Raw genomic sequence first — 21,727 nt, 5'->3', positions numbered from 1 at the left:
TTAATTCATTAAAACAAAAAAAATTAAAATTTAAAAAAATTGATGAAAATTATTGATATATTTTTTTATTTTTTTTTGATTGATATATAATAACAATAATTTTGGTTAAAAATGATTTGGTTTGTCTATTATTGTTTGCTTATTAAAAAAAATGATTATTATAATTATTGATTATATATATATACATTAATAATTTATATATAAATTTATTATAAATTTGACACATATATTGTAAAACTAACTATATTTTTTTGCATGCATTACCCCCACCCCCTCCATAATTAACACGTTTAATTTGTTTATGTAACAAAAATTTTTCAATTTATATATATATATATAGTTTTTTTCGTGTTAAATGCATTTTTTCAAAAAAACAATCTATTAAATCGTTGTTATGTTATTATATATATATATATGTTTATATATATATATAATCGTTATGATTATTATCATTATTATTGTTATTATTATTATTAATAATTTTCTAGACATGAGTTAAGTCATTAGCTGGTTATATGTGTGTGTGTTTTAAATATAATGATATGTTTTTTTAATAAATAAATAATAAATGCTATTTGTTTTTGTTTTTTTTAATTCATTTAACTTTATATTATATATATATATAGTATATGTTTTTTGTTTTAATTTGTTGTTTTGTAGTTTTTACATGTAATATACTGTACTATACATATTTTTTAAAAAAAAATATTTGTAACTTTATTAACATTTAATTTGATGAATAAAATAACTGTTTTATTACTATAAATTTGATTGCATTTTATTTATTAATTTTTTATTAAACATTTATCATAACTTTTAACATAAACTATCTATATTATATTAAATATTTTTGATAGCACAATATAAATATTAATACTAATAGCTAAATGGTGTATCAAATAATATTTTTTTTTATAAATTATAATTTATACAGTATAACAACATTATATGAATGGGAAATATCTCTTTAATAAACTGTTATCATATTATTTTTATTTAAAAAAAATAAATAAAATAAAATTCAATTGATTATTTATTATTAAATAAAGTTTATAAAAATAATAATAATACTAAACTATACTTTAAAAAAATACAGTAAATAATTCAATATTATGGAAACTGACTACAAAACTGATAGTATAGTACAGTACTAGTATTATATCACTGTTTAGCACTGTATATATATATAATCCTATGAAAATAATAATCACCAAAGTAAAGTACAAGCACCTACCTTTAACAAAACTATATGTAATAGTATTAGTAGTACTAGTAGTAGTAGTAGGGAAGGGTATGTTTCGGTTAACTATGGAATGGTAGGGTTTATTTTTTTTGCATGCATTTCATTCATTGATGGGAATATTCCTATTGGGGACGTGTAGTAAATATATATATGTATATTATTAGCACGTATTCAGTTCACATGCGCTGCTAAATTCAATTAATAGTTTATATACGGTATATATATATATATTGACTTAAATTTTTTATATATTTGGCAACCAAAGGTTTAGACGATGGTCTACCCGTTTGTGCCCATCAAATGCTGTTCATCAGTGAGTCCATCAGTCAACCTACCAATCCTTTTTTTTTAAATACACTACAAATACAACTACAAGTGATGGTTAAAAAAAAGTTTTTATTTTTAAATTATAGCAACTTATATGTGATATTTACTGATAATTTAATTAAATATATTGTTATTAAATAGTTTTTGAATTATCAATAATAATAATAATTATCAATTGTTATGAATTTATTGTATATTTATTTATTGTCAAAAAAAAAAGTTTTTGAATTTTATGAAATATTTTTTTTTCATTTAATTAAAAGTTTATTAATAAAATATGATTATTAAACCCATCAAAATACTAAACTAACAAATTTGTTGATATTTGTAACAAAATTTTGTTGTTTAACTAATTAAACTGTAAGTATTATAATTTTATTACTTTTCCATATATAATATATAGTTGTAAATTGTTTGGAAAATTACTGTAATTTTTTTTAAATATCAATTTGTAGTTATTTTTATATTACTTAGTATTAATTATATTATACAGATATAATAAGTAAAATATTTAAAAATTTATGAAAAAATAAAATTCAGACAAATTTAGTCTAAAAAATATTTTTATTGTTGTCTATCATCTATCATATACAGTATATAACATTATATATCAAATATATTTTGTATGATTTATAGACACAACAATGTCTGCGCGCCAGCAATGACATAGATTCATAGCCCTATTGATTCATTGCTCCGGTAGCCTATATATATATATATTGATATATATATATAAACTATACAGTAAATCAGTCACCAATTTTATAGTCTAAATATAAAAAACCAAACTATATTGTACTGTATTAGGAAACCATTATTGATAGGGTCACAGCCAAAAAAAAAATTGGGCAAACCATTCATCTGTATTGTCATTTAGGTTTCAATATATATATGTACAGTATATATATATATATGTGTGTGTGTGTATATATATATTGATATAAAAAGCTATAGATTTTGATATTAAAAAAGTTTTTTCTTTATACTACTCTATCTATACATACACACTGTGTAAACGTCACCCAAATTCCGCTTTGAAAGCTTTTTTTCTTGTCTATGGGTTATATCTTAAGGTTATAGTCTTGTGTTTGAACACCCGGTCCCCCCAGTATAGCATACTTTACTCACTTGCTCTCTCTCTCTCTCTCTCTCTCTCTCTCTCACTCTCTCTCTCTCTCTTTCTATCTCTCTCTCTCTCTCTCTCTCTCTCTCTCTCTCTCTCTCTCTCTCTCTCTGTATATATCTATTATATAACGGCTGTTCACTGGAAGAAGTGGTAAACTGAGAGAGAGAAGAGAGTGAGAGAGAGGGGTTGCAAACTCTTAAGGGATAATAAGTGTGTGTTGTGTTCAGTGAGTGGCATAAATCTACACATAATTCAAACCATATATTATAGTATATACCTTATGTTTGATATAAAAACGGCTCCTTTTATTTTGGGGGAACCCTTTATAATACATACATACATACGGTTTTTTGAAACGACAAATAAAATTTGGGGCGAATTGAATGAATTGGTAGGGAATTGCAAATTGATGTTATATAAGAGTTATATACATATATATAGTGTATAGTGTGTGAGACACGATATCAAAAAAAGGGGGTCACCAATGGATTAAAGCCACTTTCAATTTGAAAGACAGTACATACATATGGAAAAAAAGGGAAGTGAAAGGACTAGAAAATGTATGAGTCGTGTGTATGTATGTAATGTGTAAAAGCCTTACCGTTTGTTGATCTTACGTACAGATCCTTCCAGTATTGTTCAGATACTCACTCATAGCTCACGAGAGAGTGAGTGAGTGAGTGAGTGAGTGAGTGAGTGAGTGAGTGAGTGAGTGAGAGAGAGAGAGAGAGAGAGAGAGAGAGAGAGAGAGAGAGAGAGAGAGAGTTGAGTCATTGGTTAGACCCGACAAAAATTTTCTCTCCTTTTTTTTAATGGGAAAAGTAGGTCATTCACACTACTGGAGCTGCTATTCTATGATATTTTTTTAAGGGGCCTATGATTTGGTTTAATATTAATATATATATAAAAAAAAATTGAAATTGAAATTTATAATATTTTATGTACATATATATATTTATAGATTTATTATAATACATTATTATTTTAACATTGCATTTTTTATATTAATCAAAAATTTTTATTATATTTAATTATAATTTCATTAATAATAAAAATAAAATTATATAATGTCATCAATTATCGAATATAATAATATATTCGGTAATTATTGAAAATTTATTTTTCCAAAAATTTTTTATTAATAACTAAGTATTAATAAAATATTTATGTAAAATAGATTTTATATTTTTTTCAACAAAAAAAAATCAATTTAAAAATATTGACAATTTAATGAGGACTTGGAGAATAATTTTTTTTTAATTCCCAAAATATCATATGTTTAAAAAAATATTTAGTGATATATAAACAGATATAGATAGATAGATAAATAGATAACCAAAAAAAGAGGATACAGTATTATAATGCAATGTAATTATTTTTATAGCCCATTCATAATAACTATGTATTACATGTCAAATAAAAATATGGTATGTCTGCTCTCTCTCTCTCTCTCTCTCTCTCTCTCTCTCATTATAAGTAAAGGGTTACCGCAACTACAAGTAGTGGTGCCTCTTCTTGGAGCTCATGTACCCCACAATTCTCCCCAAAAAAATTATGCAATGCCTGTGCACACACAACATTTGAAACATTTTTGTTTAGTATATATATATACACAGTATATACTGTATATGTCGACAACTATTATGTTTATATGCATTATCATTATTACGACTACTTTTCAGTATATATATTATGATAGTTTTGAGTTTCGTTTAGTTACTTCACATCATATTTTTTTTTCTTTAGTATTATTATATATATAATATTTTTTTTTAAAACTTATGTTATGTCATACCCTTTCAAAGGAAAAGGGTTCGCCTCTCTCTCTCTCTCTCTCTCTCTCTCTCTCTCTCTCTCTCTTCAGGGCTTCTCTAGATTTAAATATAAATATATTGATGTCACTGTCAATGCCAACCTCTATCTATAGTCGTTTGCAGGTTATTTACACACACACACACACACACACACACACACACACACACACACACATACATACACACACACATACATACATACATACATACACTAGTTATTAGTATTTAGTATATAATTTGCTATTTATAAAGTTTATATATATATCAGTATATAATTATTTTTTTTTTGATAATAATTATGATAAAATACAGTACAAAATAAAGGTAACCCAACAATAATAAAGTTTTGTTAATTACTATTATACAAGCAATTGACTAATTTGTAATGCTAATATGATTTTTTTTAATATATTAATGAATTAATCTATTTTAATAATAATAGTAATAATAATAAAATAGGCCATTTTATAATAAAACGTTTTTAATTTATTTTTTTTATAATTTATTGATTTAATTATCTATTAATACATATAGATATTTTTAACATTATTTGTTTTAATTTATTTGCTAAATTTGAATTATTCAATTTTTAATATTCAACACAAAAATATTTTATGAAAAATCAATATATATTTATAACTTATATACTAAACAATTTACTGTTTAAACATTAGATGAACAAATTTATATAAATCATTGATGATAATAATAATAATAATAATTAATATATATGATATAAAAAAACTTAATAATAGATAAAATCAAATTTTAAAAAGTGATTATATTTTTACTTTATTTTTTAAAAATAATTAATGAATTTTGACTGCTTTATGATTAATTAATGATTAATTGTTACCTGTATTTGTATTATTGCTTAAATCATTGCTTAAATCATCAATGATATAGTTGTCAAATTAAGTTATTTAAATTTTTATATACATATCAAAAATATATATATATATCTTAACTGTATATTAATAAAACATATGATTACTTTTTTTGTTTATTTGTTTGTTTGGTTGATTTTCTGGTTTAATTATCAAACAATACAAACAACTAAATGACAATTTAATAATTAAAAAAAATTATTATTATTACTATTACTGTATAATTATTAATTAATGTAAAAAAGCATATAATATACTGTATATATATTATGGCCTACATATCAGCCACTGGTAGGCCAGTACTGCCGTTTGCATATTTATTTGCATTATTATTATTATTATTATTATGTAATGAATAATTATCAGTAGTATTAACTGTTGACAATCCATTGGCGGCAGTGGTGATGGCAAATATTGTATGGGACTGTTGTGTTTGGGGTCGGGTGGGAGCGTACTTGTAATTATTGAAATGATCTAATGTACCGTCACCTGTCTGACCCGATTTTTCCATTACCGCTATCTGTGTTGTCCTTACCTAACAACAACAAATCATATTATTTATTAAACATATTAAACATTTCAAACAAAAAATAATAGTTTGTATAATATATTGTATATATATATATATATAAGGAAATCCCTCCCGAAAACACACTCACATGAAATGGAAAGTTATGATTAGCAGCTGAGGGTCGAGTGAGTACCTAATAAAGAGAGAGAGAGAGAGAGAGAGAGAGAGAGAGAGAGAAAGAGAGAAAGGAAGGGTAGAGATTAGTATACAATAGTTGTTGAAAATTATGATTAATTAGCTGTTAATTAACAACTTTTCAAAAAAAAACAATTAGCAATTTAAATAAATATATATATATATATATATATATAGATTTGTTTCATACAAAAAATATAAAGTGTGCCTCAATAGCGATGAGCAATTCAACGGCATTTATTATCTTTTCGCGCATCCATTTCGGTACAACAAATGTCGATATCAGTATGACTACCGGTGCTGAGATAAACCTATTATTTGAGTATTAAAAATATAAAAATTAATAATTACATTAATGTTAATATATATAGGAAATTGTCTGAAGTGTATATTGAAGAGCTGTTTCTCTCAACAAATTAATTCAAACAAAATAATAATTATTATTATTAAAAAAATAGTAGAATAAAAAGTTTTATTATTTGAATTTTAAGATTTAATCTCAAATTTATGTTTTTTTTATCAATTTGCATAAGATCTGTATTGTTTAAGTTTTCAAAATTAAAAATTAATATAACTATAAAAAATAATAATAATAAATCCAAATATGGTCATTGCGATTGATAGATATACGCTATATATATATAAAAATTTATATATTATCATATATATTGTAATAAATATATTTACAGTATATTTAAAAATACATTTTTAAATGAATATACAGTAAGTATATAATAATTTATTATAATATATATATATATATATATATATATATATATTAAGTGATTCTTGAATATTAACTGATAATAAAAATAATAATAATAATATTTATGAGTCTAGCGTCTCTCCAAAAAATAGTGTATTAATTCTACTTATTTTTTAATACCATTTTTGTCTTATATATAACTTATATATTCAAATATATTATGAATTTTTGAAAAAAAATAATTTTTTATTTTTCATTTTTCTTTTACAGTGCTCGGCAACAGAATTATTGTATATTCAATCGGATGTCAGTTAAGATTGAAACAGAGAGAGAGAGAGAGAGAGAGAGAGAGAGAGAGAGAGAGAGAGAGAGAGAGAGAGATTAAATGTATAGACTGTTTAAATGAAAAAATAAAAACAAAAAAAAAAGAGTTGCAAAACCTGTTGAGAGAGTGAAAAGTGATATAATTATGTACTGTTGCTGACAATGGATATATACTGTATCTATGGATGTAATGGTATTATATATAATATGATTGCCATAGACCTACCTACTATACCCTACCCCTACCCCCCAGTTAGAACACAACTGGCCTAACATAACAACAAGGTCACCACCACTAGTTAAATGCCAATATTACCACATATTACCACTACTACTACTACTATTACTACCAACACAACAACCGACTCCCCAATAAAAAAAACAAACAAAACAGGAACCGACAGAAAAAAAAATAAAAACAAAAATTATTTTTTTCACAAATACTAAACTCTTTACTCTCTCTCTCTCTCTCTCTCTCTCTCTCTCTCTCTCTCTCTCTCTCTCTCTCTCTCTCTCTCTCTCTCTCTCTCTCTCTCTCTCTCTCAGACAGTCGTGAACTCACTTTCAGAAACAAAACAAAAAGAAGAACACAAAGAGAGAAGTCAGACATGAATTCTCAGACAATTTTTATTTTCATTATTATTATTATTAGTCTTTTTTTTCTCCAGAATAGTTGTTGCAGAAGAGTTACTCCGACAACAACAACAAGAAAATTAAAATATAAAATAAAAACAAAATAACAAAATTACAAATAAAATACTTGAATATATATATAAATAAATTTTTTAAAGTTTAATAGATAGTTGAACTCTCAGTGTTTTTTTTTGTTGATAGACACAGTGAGAGAGAGAGAGAGAGAGAGAGAGAGAGAGAGAGAGAGAGAGAGAGAAAAGAAAAAGAAATTAAAAACAAAACTAAAAAAATAAAAATCTATCCATTAGTTTGAAGAGAGAGAGAGAGAGAGAGAGAGAGAGAGAGAGAGAGAGAGAGAGAGAGAGACGAAAGAAAGAAGAAGAATAAGATAAAGAAATAATAGGTTTGTGAGACAAGACATCCAGACATGAGACCACTTACCAGACGCTATACATTAGGAATAATCGCGTGAAGAATGAAGATTTCTGTGGATAACGTATTAGTGTGAAGACAATGGCGTAGACAAACCAACCCCAACCAACCAGACGAAGGGCAATGAGCCCATAACCGAATGGACTTTCATACAGATAGAGTACTTCTCCCGGATCAAAGTACTGGTGATGATTGGCATGATTAGCAAACATACCAATTGTTGTTGTGGTTGTTGTTGTTGGTGATGGTGGTAGTGGTTGTGGTGGTGGTAATGGTATTGTTGTCATTGTTGTTGTTGTTGTGGGTAATCATTAATAATAAGAAAGAGAAAGAGAGAGAGAGAGAGAAAAAAAACAAATAAAGATAACAATCATTAGTATTATATAATATAATATATAAATATATAATTTGCACAAAAGTGTTATACATTTTTTTAAAAAAGTTTAAATTAAAAAAAAAACAAATAACAACAAAACAACTACTGCTTAAAAGATTTGAGAGAAAAATAATAATAATAAATTAATAAATAAAAAAATTTTCTAAAAAAAAGTTTTTATATTATGTAAATATATTTTAGTATATGTATATTATAATTATATTGTTTCAAAACAATTTAGTTGTGTTTTTTTAAATAGTTAGTTAATCATATATTTTTGATTGTAATGTTATTTATTTTTTTAATATATCAATTATTCTTACCGCCTGTTCATAGAAGAATAGTATGCCATAAGTAATGATATAGAGTGTCATAAAGACACCGATTTTGATGGATGTGCTCATCTTGAGCCGGGCCCGGGTCACTGTAAAACCTTTAGCCAATAGTATCAACAATAACAGGAATACTATTGTCGATATGGCTTCACAGCTACGGCCTGTCCGTCCGTCAAAAAATTGTTGTATTTTTTTCAACAAAAAAATTAAATAATAAATTAGAAATACAAAACTATTAGTTAACTATTTTGGGAATAAAATTTTTTTTAAAGTAAAACAAAATAGAAAATAAAATTATATTTACCAAACAATTTCAATGCATTATCTGAATAGCCTTTTTGAGCATATATACCATAATAAATACATAACAATGTTATACCAATGCATTCTAGATGATTATAAATTAATTATTATTTATAAAAAAAAATTTACATAAAAATATATATTAGTTTAATATAATAGATACCAGAATTTTTTTTTAATTAATTAAATAAAATACCTGTTAATACGGATACTAAATACATTTTATACGTTATGTGATACAAGTGTCTGGAAACCAGTGCATCTAAAAATAAAATTGTAGGAAAAATTTATTTAATTAAATATTTATGACTATTATGACTATAAATAATAATTATTATTATTATTGAAAAATATGTATCAAAAAATAAAATAAATAAATACAGGCTTCAAAACATGAGGCTATGAATAGGGCGTAATATAATACAGTATAAATCAGATCCGTATGCAGTATATCTGTATTGATAACAATAAATAATTTTTTTTTTAAAAATCAAATTAATTATTTGTGAATTTAAATAATTATATATATATAAAAAATATTATAAAAATTAATATTTAATTACAAAATTCATCGGCTGAAAAATTTTTCAGCCAACCATCATCAACTTTGTTGGTCATATTAATCTTGTAGCGCAATCGTAATCCCTAATTAATTAATTAAATTGTATGCCAGTAATAATCAATTAATTATTATTATTATCAAAAAATTTATATATAAATAAATAAATATAAATATAAAAAAATATACCTGGGTTGATTGACAATTATCAATGGCAATGAACCACCAACGTTCCCTAAACGAGTTAAACTTTCGGAAATGTATGCACCGATACCATAGTGTTCCGTTGTCGTACTGTTCCCGATATAGTTTACATCCCGAAGCGTGAGTGGCCCGATAGTTGGTCGAGTATTCGGTCAAATTGATTATCTGATTGTTGTCGTTGTCCAATAGGCTATGTTTCTCAATGCATGACTATTATTATTGTTGAGCAAACAATATATATATATATATATCAAATTAGTATATAATTTAGTAATAATTAACAATTAAAAACTTAATTAATTATTTATTTAAATTACTTTATCTTTCTTATAGATTTTTGGCCACTGATTTTTGGAGTCAAAATATAGTAATATGTTTTGCGGTGCATAACTCTATTAAATTAATTATATTTATATTAATTAATAGATATATATGAATTCAAATTTTTCCCCAAATTTAATTATAATTATATATTAAAATCAATTAATTGTAAATTTGTTGATTTGTTGATACCTTTGGATATGAGATATCGTATTCAAAGACTCCGTCTTGAGATAGGAAACAGAATCTCGTGAGGAATATCCAATTCTTGGCGTATTTTTTATTTGTTTAATATTTTTTTGTTTGAAAAAAATAATATCAATATTATATTAGTTTACAAAAAAAAACAAAATAATTGATTCACAATTACACATTTCATATAATTTTAAATAATTAATAATAAAAAAAATTATAATATAAGAAATTATTTTTTTTTTTAAATATGATTCATTTTATATAAATTATATTTATATAAATATTATGACAATAATTATTAAAATTATATATTAATATATATATTAAAAAAAATTAGACATACGTATGTATATCATATTGTATTAATAATATTATAGATATATATATATATTAATACCTCTTTGGTGTCTATTTCGCCCTCAATAAGCTTAGCCAAAATCAATTGTTTTAATAATAATAATTTTATAAACAACAAAATTATTGATAGCTTTTGATAATTATAATACATAGTTGACTATAAATATTTTTGTATAACAAAATATAATAATATTAGTAATAATAATAGGGACATTGTTTTGTAATTACGGCGATTATAATAATAATAATAATATTAGATAAATACAACAACAAAATTATTAATAAATTAAATTATTAGTATTGATATTATGTATGAATATTGAGAGAGAGAGAGAGAGAGAATATTTATTAGCAAATTCTCTATTAATAATAATAATTTTTTAACAGTAGTTATGGAGACCAGAATTGTAGGCAAATTCATAACAAAAATATAAATATTTTATATATTATTGTATATATATATATATATATATATCATATAAATAATAATAAAATATTTGGTTTTCAATTAAAAACATTTCGACGGAATTTCATATACTCTTATGTTTTGAGTGTACTTTTGAAATAAATCATATAATTGTTTTATAATATTAATATATATATATATATATATTATATGATAGTTTTGTTTAAATGATTCATTGAACAATAAAAATAATTTTTTCAGCAATTTCTAATAAAAACATTATAAAATTATATTAATATTTGTTTTGCTATTTAGCAAGTGTCTGTTTTTTACGAGTAATATTATTAAACTATATATTGCTTTATTTTTATTAGTATTTATTTTCAGTAATAATAATAATAATAATAATAATAATAATAATAATAATAATAATAATAATAATATAACTATAAATAAAATTTCAATTATATTTAATAAAGTCATTATAAATTTTCTAATATATTTAGATAAATTATTATTATTATTATTATTTATATTGATGTATACATTTAATTTGACACAAAAAATACATTATATTATTAAAATTTACAGTAAGTTTTTGCTTACTTTTATGGTTGAAAACACTTATCAATCACTAAACTAGTGATAATGTGAACGATAGGCCATCGTTTCGCTGATACCACTGATCAGCTTGGTCACCACATATGCACTGGTATTTTTTAGCTACCAGTGCTGTAAGCGATACGGGAGGTCGGCAGGGTATCGCATCGCTTACAGCACTGGTAGCTAAAAAATACCAGTGCATATGTGGTGACCAAGCTGATCAGTGGTATCAGCGAAACGATGGCCTATCGTTCACATTATCACTAGTTTAGTGATTGATAAGTGTTTTCAACCATAAAAGTAAGCAAAAACTTACTGTAAATTTTATTAAAATTGTGAAAACAACTAAAAAGTTATGAGTCATTATATTATTATTATTTTGGTTAATAGCATGAAAAAAATTGTCTACATTTATAAAAATTTATATATAACTTAATATCATATAAAAGACATTAAAAATTGTTAGTTTAGTAAATTTATTATATGATTAATGTTTTATAATAAAAAGATATATATATATATGCGTCATATACAGTATATATATCATTAATTACTAAATATAATATTAAAATATAAATTTCTCATTATTATTATATTTACTTTTAAAAATTTTTTTTTTTTAAATTTATTAATCAAACATTTGACATTATTATTTGCATTTATTTTCACCCTGGCTAGTTATTCCAATAGTATATTGCAATCGCAATCCCTAATTTAAAAAAAACTTATTTAATTATAATTATTATTATCAACAAAATAAATATTATATAATAATCTAAATTATATCAAATAATGTATTACCTTGGTTGATTCACAATTGTCAAATGCAATTGACCACCATCCTTTCCTATTGATGCTAAACTTTTGCATATATATGGATCGATACCATTGGTTGCCGATGTTGTCGGCTGGCAGGACTTGACTGGCCGTCGGAAATGCCGATTCCGAGTATTCGGTCAAATTGATTACCAAATTGTTATTGTTGTCCAATAATAGCTTATGTTTCACATGACTATGTTTTGTTTAATAACAAAAACAATAATATTTTATTATAAATTAACTTTAAAAAATATAATATTAATATAATAATAATTTTTATTAAAAAAACAAAATTTATAAATATCTGTTTGATTAGCTTCTGGCCCAAGGGTTTGGGAGTTGTCATCAAAATATAATAATATGTTTTGCTGTCCATAACTCTATTACAGTACAATACATACACAAAATTGAATATAAAATTATAATTAAACTTATAATTAAAAATATGACTTAAAAACAAAATAAAATTATAATTCAATTGAAATTATTATTTTTAATATTTTTAACTTAACTTTGGATACCATATATCGTATCGAAAGACCATATCTTCAGATAATAGACAAACTTTTTTGAGAAAATACCAATTCTTGTAATTAATTAATATATATTTTTTACATAAAATAATAATATACCATAAAATGAAAAAAAGGTAAATAAATTATAAACAAACAAATAGATTAATTAATTAATTATTTTAAATAATAATAATATATTAAATGATCTAATTGTGAAAATAAAATATTTTTTAAAAATACTTATATGATATTGTGAACCATTTAAAAATAATTAGAAAAATTAATTGATTATTATTAATAATAATTTTAATTTTTAATATTTTATATAATTTTATTAAATTTAATTCATACTTCATTGGTGTCAATTTGTCCATTAAAAACATTTTGATTTAATGTTTTTGACAAAATCAATTGATTTAATATTAATAACAAATTAATAAACAATAATTTATTAAATAACTTTAAACAATTCATTACTTTTTGTTTAAGTTAGTTAGAAACTAAACACCAATTTATTATTATTATTATTATTATATTATTATTTTTTTTAATTAATTTATTTTATTAATTATTATTATTTTTTAGTATTATTTTAAATTATATTTATAATTTAGTAAATCTTTATTTAATTAAGTTTTAAACATTTTATCACTTTTATCACATATATATAATTGTATTAAAATTTGATTTTTTTATTTAATCATTTGACTTATTTTTGTTTTGTTTATTTAGTTATACAATTAGTTATGTTCTACTAATTATATGTAATTTATACTTTACTATTGTAATAATACTGTATCACTCAATCAACAATCATTTAATCAAAATAATTAAAATATTTGTGCAAAAAATTATGTAACTAATACAGTAATATAATATATATATATATATTGTATATACATATGTATCAAATTAATGAAAATTAGTTGATTTTTATAATATAATAATTGTTTATTAGGATAAAAAAAAATTCTATTGAAATAATTTTCTTCAAGTATTTAATACTAAAAACAAATTTATGTCATATTATATTATATTTGTAATTATTTAATATTTAGATGTATTGTATATTAAAATTTTCAATATATTAACTTTAATTTTTATTTATTTATATTGTAATAGAATTAATAAAAATAGATTATTATTATTATTAATAATACTATTAATATTACTAATAATATTATTATTATCAACAATGCTTTTATATTACTGAATATTCAATATTTTTCAGATATTATATTTTATTTTTTGAAAAAAAATAATTTCAACAATAATTTTCTGTTAATAAATAATCAATACATAAATAAATATTATAAAAATTCACCCTGGATTCCATTTATATTTAATATATTTAAAAACATTAAAAAAGTTTATTTATTTACAATAAATTACAATAAAAATTACATCATATATACTGTATTTATATTTATATTGAAAATTATCATTAATTTGGTGTAAATATTGATATTAAATTCTCATCATTATTAGTATTATTATAATATTTATTTATTAATTGAATATATATATATATATGTTAGTTAAATCAATAAATTTAAATATCATTTTTGCATTTACTGTCATCAATAGTAGAATTGTTAGTCATTTCAATTTTGTATCGTAATTTTAATCCCTAATAATAATTATAAAAAAATAAATATTTTTTTGATAATAATTATTAGTAAAATTATTAGATAAATAAATATTTAAAAATAAAATTATATATTATCTAAAAAATACAAAAATAACCTTAGTTGATTGACAATTATCAATGGCTATGAACCACCACCGTTCCCTAGTGGTGCTAAACTTGCGGTAATGTACGCACCGATACCATAGTGTCCCGTTGTCGTACTGTTCCCGATATAGTTTACATCCCGATGCGTGAGTGGCCCGAACTTTGCTGGAGTATTCGGTCAATTGGATGATCTGATTGTTGTCGTTAGCCAATAGTCTATGTTTATCCTCACATGACTAGCAATATAAACAACAACAAAAATTAAATATTTATTGTCAAAAAAATATTTTTTAAACAACAACAACAACTAACTTAAATATATATATATATATAATTGTTATAAAATTTAAATAAATAATTAATTGTTTTTTTTTAAAAAAATATTAATAATATGTAAATACTTTATCCGTTTGATTAGCTTCTGGCCACTGGGTTTTGGAGTCAAAATATAGTAATATATTTTGCGGTCCATAACTCTATAGACATATAAAATAATTAGATATTGTTTTGTTTGTTTGTTTGTATAAAAAAATGAAATTACAGCATAAATATAGGAAATAATTTATATATAAAATATAAAAAATATAATTTTTTAATAATTTTAAATACTATTTATAAATAGTATAATAATTTCAGTTATTTTTTTTTATTTTGACTTACCTTTGGATACGATATATTGTATTCAAAGATACCGTTTTGTGATATGAAACAAAATTTTGTCAAAAATATCCAATTCTTGTATAAATTAATTTTAAAAAATATATGTAATAAACAGTTAAAATTCAATAGTAAATAAAAATTACAAACGAAATATTATTTAGTTATTTATTAATATTTAAATAATAATTTAATTTTAATAAAAATAATTATCATTTAAAATGATTTAATAATTAATAGTTAACTTAATACAACAATATACACTACTATTACTACTAATAATAATAATTATTATTATCTAATTAACAAAAAAAATATTATCAAAAATCACTTAAAGTAAATAATTATTTATATTATATATTATATTCAATTCATACCTCTTTAGTGTCAATTTCTCCCTCAATAATCTTTGACAAAATCAATTGATTTGTGAATAATATTAATAAAAATAATTTTATCAATAATTTCATAAATAATTTGAAATAATTTATAATTTTGTTAGTATAGAGTCTATAAACACCTATTTATATTATTACAGTATTAATATTATTATTACTTAATTTTTTGAAAAAATACTCATTTAGCAAATCAATTATTTATTTTTTTGATTAATTAAAAATTTAATTTGAATTAATAAATTAATTGTTTTTTAAACATTTTTATCTTTTTTATATGTAATTATTAGTAATGTGTTTTGTTGTCAAGCTTATATTATTAGTATTATTGTAAATTTTTATTTAATTATTTAATCATTGTCTATTTACAGTTTGTTTTGTTATTACATAAGATCACAACTACTACTACTACTACTACTACTACTACTAGTAGTAGTAGTAGTTAAATATAATTTTATATACTATTGCAATAATACATACAATATATGATTTAATAACAAATATTTAATCAGCATTATTTAACACAATATAATGTGCAAATTTAATTATGTGTAAAAATATATTAATGTAATGTAATTATAAGTATAAATATATATATATATATATATATATATATATATATATATATATACTGTATATATATATCAGATTAATAAAAATAATTTTTATACTTATAATATTAAAAAAAAAATTGTTTATTTGATAAAAATTTCTGATGAAATAATTTTACACAATTAATACTAAAAACAAGTTGACGTCATATTTTATTTGTAACTATTTAATATTTACAAGTACATTTTTTAAAAATAATTAATAAATTAACTTTAATTTTTATTTGATTAAATTTTTCTTTATCAGTTTGAATTAATTAAAAATCAATTAATTATTAAATTAAAATCATATTTATTTATTTTAGTTATTTTACAAATTAAATACTTTACAGTACTTTATAACAATGCTGTTATACAGTATATATATTATTAACAGTTATTTCAACAATATTTTTTTATTATTAATATATTTTTCAAATATTATATTTTATCATATAATATACTGTTACATAATATACTTATATGTAAATAGTGTAATATACTGTATTATTGATAGTACAAGTCCTATGATATTTATACATTTACTGTAAAACTAGATTTACTTAATTAAAAATAAATAATAAATATACTTGTTCAATGTTTAAATAAAATTTTGAGTACGGTAAATTATCATAAATTAATTATATAATATCTAAAATAAATATTAAATACTGAAAAATTATTGAACTAATATTTTTAGATTTAATTATATATAAATTTATTTTAATAATTTTTAAACAATTAAAATGTTTATAATATATTATTTTATTTATTTAGATACAATTTAAACAAACAAACAAATAAAGTAAAATAATTATTTATAAAACTTATTAATAATTGTTTCTAAGTTAGTTTAGTTTATCCACAAAAAAAATACAATAATTATATTTATATAATTAATATAATTATAACTCTCAACAACAACAACACAAAAATGAAAATACAAATGTAAAATGCGATAAAATTTTAAAAGATAGTAATAATATATATATATATATAAAGTATTTTCATATATATACTTAAGTAAAAGCATTTATATATATATCTATATTGATATTTGTTTGTATAAGACTTGCGTCAAAAAAACACTTGGAAACCATGAGATTTATATTTATATATATATTTGTTGATTAAATGAGAGAGAAAATTGTATATTCAATATATATATATATATATATATATATATATTGAAAGGTTGAAAATGTATAGTAATTTTTTTGTTGAATTACTTATATTATAATTTAATAATAACTCTCTGTATATATGATATGTATGTGCGATAATAGCGTCGTATACGTGATATTACAGTATATTTTATTTTATTTTTTAATAAATTTTATTGATTAAATAAAAAATAAAACTTTGATGTGTTTAAACAAAAATTATTATTATTATTATTAGTTTATCATATAATAAAATATACAATTATTTATTGTTATTATTATTATTATTTGAAAATAAAAGTTATTATTATATACTGTAATTTTATTATATTAGTTATTATATTGAATGTATTGAATATATTTAATATAAATTTTATTTTTATAATAATAATCATCAAAACTTATAGATATATTTTGTAATTTTGAATAACAAAAAAAAAAGTCAATTGAAAAAATAAATTATGTCATTAGCTATTGAATGCGGTGCCACACATACAGTGGCCATCTTTGTAGATGAAAATGAAACCACCAATGAAGACAACAATAACAAAAAGTCGGACAATAAGACAACTAAACAACAGATGAAACGATTTCATTTCGGTGCCGCAAACTATAAGCTATTAAAACCATTACAGTTGGAAGCGTTTCTCCAGGAGATCAAGTCGACCACTGCTGGCTATACCATCCAGAGGATTGCCATCGGAATGCCCGGCATTATAGCTGATCCCGACAAAAAGGTTAGCCTTTTGTTTGTCTATTTGTTTGTTGTCGTTGTTGACTATCAAACAACAAAAACAAAAATACACAGAATATTCTGTAACTCAAACATACTGTAAAAATTAATGTTTAAAAAAACATACAGTAATTGATGATTACATTCTAGAAATTTCTATATATTATGAAATAATTTAATTAATTTGATTTTTGTTTTCTCAAATCAAAACCAATATTTGTTTTTTTGTTGTTTTTTTGAACAACAAAATTAATAAAGGCTTTAAGCAGAGTTGTTAGCAAAGTTTGGCCAAATCTAAGCCATGTTTGGGTCGGCAACGATACGGACACAGCTTTAGGTTAGTTTTTATTTATTTATTTTTAATTTTCAATTTTGATTTAGACAACCAAACAAATACTTTTTATTTAAAAAAATGTTTGTTTTCATTGATAGCCTGTATTGACGACACAAAATATGCTATCAAATGTATAGTCATATCGGGCACTGGGTCGTGTTGTTACGGAAACAATGGTCACAAAACGGTCAAAATTGGAGGACACGGACATATAATTGGTTAGAGAGAGATAGATAGATAGATAGAGAGAGAGAGAGAGAGAGAGAGAGAGAGAGAGAGAGAGAGAGAGAGAGAGAGAGAGAGAGAGACAGAGAGACAGTTGATCTTTTTTAAAAAAAATACCAACAAAACAAACAATTTTATTGATTAAATTTTTTTGTTGTTGATATATATATATATATATATATATATATATATAGGCGATAGGGGTTCTGGATATGCTATCTCTCATATGGCATTGAGAGAGGCTTTAAAAGATTTTGAATACAATCACTACTCCACTGATACTACTGATACTAACGGTGACACTCAAGATAAGGCTCACGAAGACAAGGATATACTATTGAATTGTTTACTAAAACATTTGAATCTGAAATCCGTCTACGAATTGGTCGGCTGGAGTATCGTAGCCTCGAAGGCCGAATTGGCCGACTTGGCTCATGTAGTCATCCGGCAGTTTACTATTGGCAATCGTATTGCACGTCAGGTTATCGAACAGGCCGTCGACGATCTGGTCAACGATATCAAGTGCCTGACTAGTCAGCTGAGGAGGAATGTCAGCAGCCATAGCCATGACAGCACCAATGAGTCCATTCAGATTGGATTTACTGGTAGTCTATTGACACGGAGTGAAATATTTTCCAAACTAGTACTACAAAAACTGAAACAAAATGTCAAAAATATTGATGTACTAGTGCTGAGAGATACAGTAATGGGTGCCTTGAAAATGATTAGTCCAACTAATCAGGACATTGGCGATAGTGGTCTACAAAACGGTGATTCAGTTGTTAATCATATGTCTAGAGAACAGTTGGAACAATTGGTTCTGCCGGTGGCCACATCGCTATCGTTGACCGAACAGCGAAACCAGAGATCCAGAAATTTGCACGAAATGCCTGTCGCGGATGCAATTGAACTGATGATCAGCGAAGAGACGGAAAAATTTCAGGCAATTGGCCAACAAATTAAGTCAATCGAAGTGTTAGTCAATAGGATAACCGAATCGTTCAAAAATAATGGCCGACTATTCTATGTCGGCTCAGGTACTAGTGGCCGGTTAGGTATACTCGATGCCAGCGAATGTCCGCCAACTTTTTCCTGTCCATCATATCTAGTTCAAGGTATTTCTTTTTTTAAGGACCATTAAGTTTTAACTAATTTTAATCATAACTTCTATATATAAAAACAAATAGGTATTATAGCCGGCGGTAACAAAGCTATACATACGTCAGTCGAAGGCGCCGAAGACTCGATCATCGATGGTATCAATGCTATCGATGATAAACATATTACCGATAAGGATGTTGTCATAGGTTTGTCTGTTTGTTTTGTGTTTTGAGTGCAATATATTAATTATAAACTTACGGTAATATAATACCCGATCTTTTTTTTAATGTAATACAAAGGTATTGCCGCCTGTGGTCGGACACCATTTGTTTGGGGCGCACTGTACGCGGCCCGCAATCATAAAGCCTATACATGTCTACTTTGTTTCAATCCGAACATCCAGTCCCGACTCGACCTCGATCTAGTGATAGCTGTACCGACGGGTCCCGAAATTCTGACCGGCAGTACCCGTCTGAAGGCCGGTTCGGCTACCAAATGCATACTGAATATGTTAACAACACTGTCGATGGTCCAGTTGGGCAAATGTTTTGAAAATCTAATGGTCGACCTCAAGCCATCCAATGATAAGCTCCGGGATAGAGCCTTACGGATCAGTTTAATACTATTGAATGACAATCAGGTGTCAGATAGTGATGTTAAACAATGTTTATTGAAAAACAATTATGACATCAAAAAGACAGTCATTGAGTTAAGACAAACCAAACAACCAATTATTGCTTAAATAATAATTAACTTAATAATCAATTATTATTTATAATATATTTTTTTTAAATTATATATTTTCAAAAATTTTAGTTATAATCTATTTAATCAATTAGGAATTGTTATAATCTATTATTATATAATATATTAATTTATATATATATATTTAATATAATTTATATATTCATAAAATTTTTAGAAATATTTATAAATTATTTTTAAAACTGTTTTATTATAATAACTTATCGCTAATTTAATTATAAGCGGTAATTAAAATACCATTTTTGTTGACTACTATGTAGTTTTAAATTGAATCATTAGTTTTAATTATATATATAATTTTAATAAACAACAAAATATTTTATAAATTATTAAAAATAATTCAATTTTTGATGTATTATAATTTACATTTATATTAAATTATATTATTTTTATAAAAATTTTGTTAAATATTTTTAAATAAAATTATTTGATTATTTAATATAATATTAGGGTTTGAGGTATTATTAAAGTTTATAACAATTTTTAATTTTATATATTTTCAAAAATATATGATTATTATTAATGTATTTTTTGTTTGCATAAATTTTTTGTAACTTTTATTGAAAATTGATAATTATTGGCATTAAAGTTGAGAAAGTTTTTAATAAAATAAACAAATGTTAATCAAAAAAAAAAATTGATAACAAAAAAAAAGCTATACATCTAACTTTATATACTTGTATTAAATTACAGTATATATATATATATTTTTACTAAAATATAACGTCAAAATCAATATAATTTAATAATTAATACTAATATTAATTATAATAACAAAAATACATTTACAATTTTATCTGATTAAATATAAAATTTCATATATTTTTTTTGAGGTATA

At 22.8% G+C, this 21,727-nt stretch overlaps 2 protein-coding genes and 1 long non-coding RNA gene across 3 annotated transcripts; 1 reads left to right on the top strand and 2 right to left on the bottom strand.

Annotated features, from left to right (window-relative positions):
• Positions 1-5,671: 5,671 nt before the first annotated feature.
• On the bottom strand, positions 5,672-13,502 carry LOC128966113 (transmembrane protein 145-like; the record flags this gene model as incomplete). The annotated part of the gene is made up of 14 exons (XM_054312926.1): positions 5,672-5,932; positions 6,057-6,101; positions 6,294-6,414; positions 8,208-8,380; positions 8,898-9,070; positions 9,214-9,297; positions 9,409-9,474; positions 9,594-9,665; positions 9,776-9,857; positions 9,961-10,185; positions 10,293-10,367; positions 10,489-10,563; positions 10,889-10,979; positions 13,465-13,502. Coding segments are annotated over 14 exons (1,581 nt in total), but the record flags the coding sequence as incomplete, so codon positions are not given.
• Positions 13,503-14,942: 1,440 nt separating this feature from the next.
• LOC128966076 (uncharacterized) lies at positions 14,943-16,007 on the bottom strand. Its single transcript, XR_008484698.1, has 4 exons — positions 15,961-16,007; positions 15,587-15,661; positions 15,328-15,402; positions 14,943-15,162 (listed from the first exon to the last, which is right to left on the bottom strand). It is a non-coding gene; the product is annotated as an uncharacterized LOC128966076 (long non-coding RNA).
• A 2,151-nt stretch (positions 16,008-18,158) lies between these two features.
• LOC128966112 (uncharacterized) lies at positions 18,159-20,866 on the top strand. Its single transcript, XM_054312925.1, has 6 exons — positions 18,159-18,468; positions 18,723-18,801; positions 18,897-19,016; positions 19,218-20,138; positions 20,211-20,330; positions 20,424-20,866. Exons 1-6 carry the CDS (start codon positions 18,193-18,195, stop codon positions 20,864-20,866), a joined length of 1,959 nt encoding a protein of 652 aa, XP_054168900.1. The 5' UTR covers positions 18,159-18,192.
• Positions 20,867-21,727: the final 861 nt, after the last annotated feature.

This window comes from Oppia nitens, unplaced genomic scaffold, assembly GCF_028296485.1.
Source record: "Oppia nitens isolate AA-2021 unplaced genomic scaffold, nextdenovo-longstitch-racon4-pilon3 scaffold19_pilon_pilon_pilon, whole genome shotgun sequence".
In the NCBI taxonomy this organism is placed as follows: domain Eukaryota; kingdom Metazoa; phylum Arthropoda; class Arachnida; order Sarcoptiformes; family Oppiidae; genus Oppia; species Oppia nitens.
Note: the sequence above shows the minus strand (reverse complement) of the source record. Positions and strands in the feature narration are given on the sequence as shown.

Bases quoted from the DNA above. Each gene is read 5' to 3' on its own strand.
- LOC128966112 (XM_054312925.1), top strand. From the start codon at position 18,193: ATGTCATTAGCTATTGAATGCGGTGCCACACATACAGTGGCCATCTTT. The intron at 18,802-18,896 runs GTTAGTTTTTAT...TTTCATTGATAG, and splicing joins CGATACGGACACAGCTTTAG to CCTGTATTGACGACACAAAA. The intron at 20,331-20,423 runs GTTTGTCTGTTT...TGTAATACAAAG, and splicing joins CGATAAGGATGTTGTCATAG to GTATTGCCGCCTGTGGTCGG.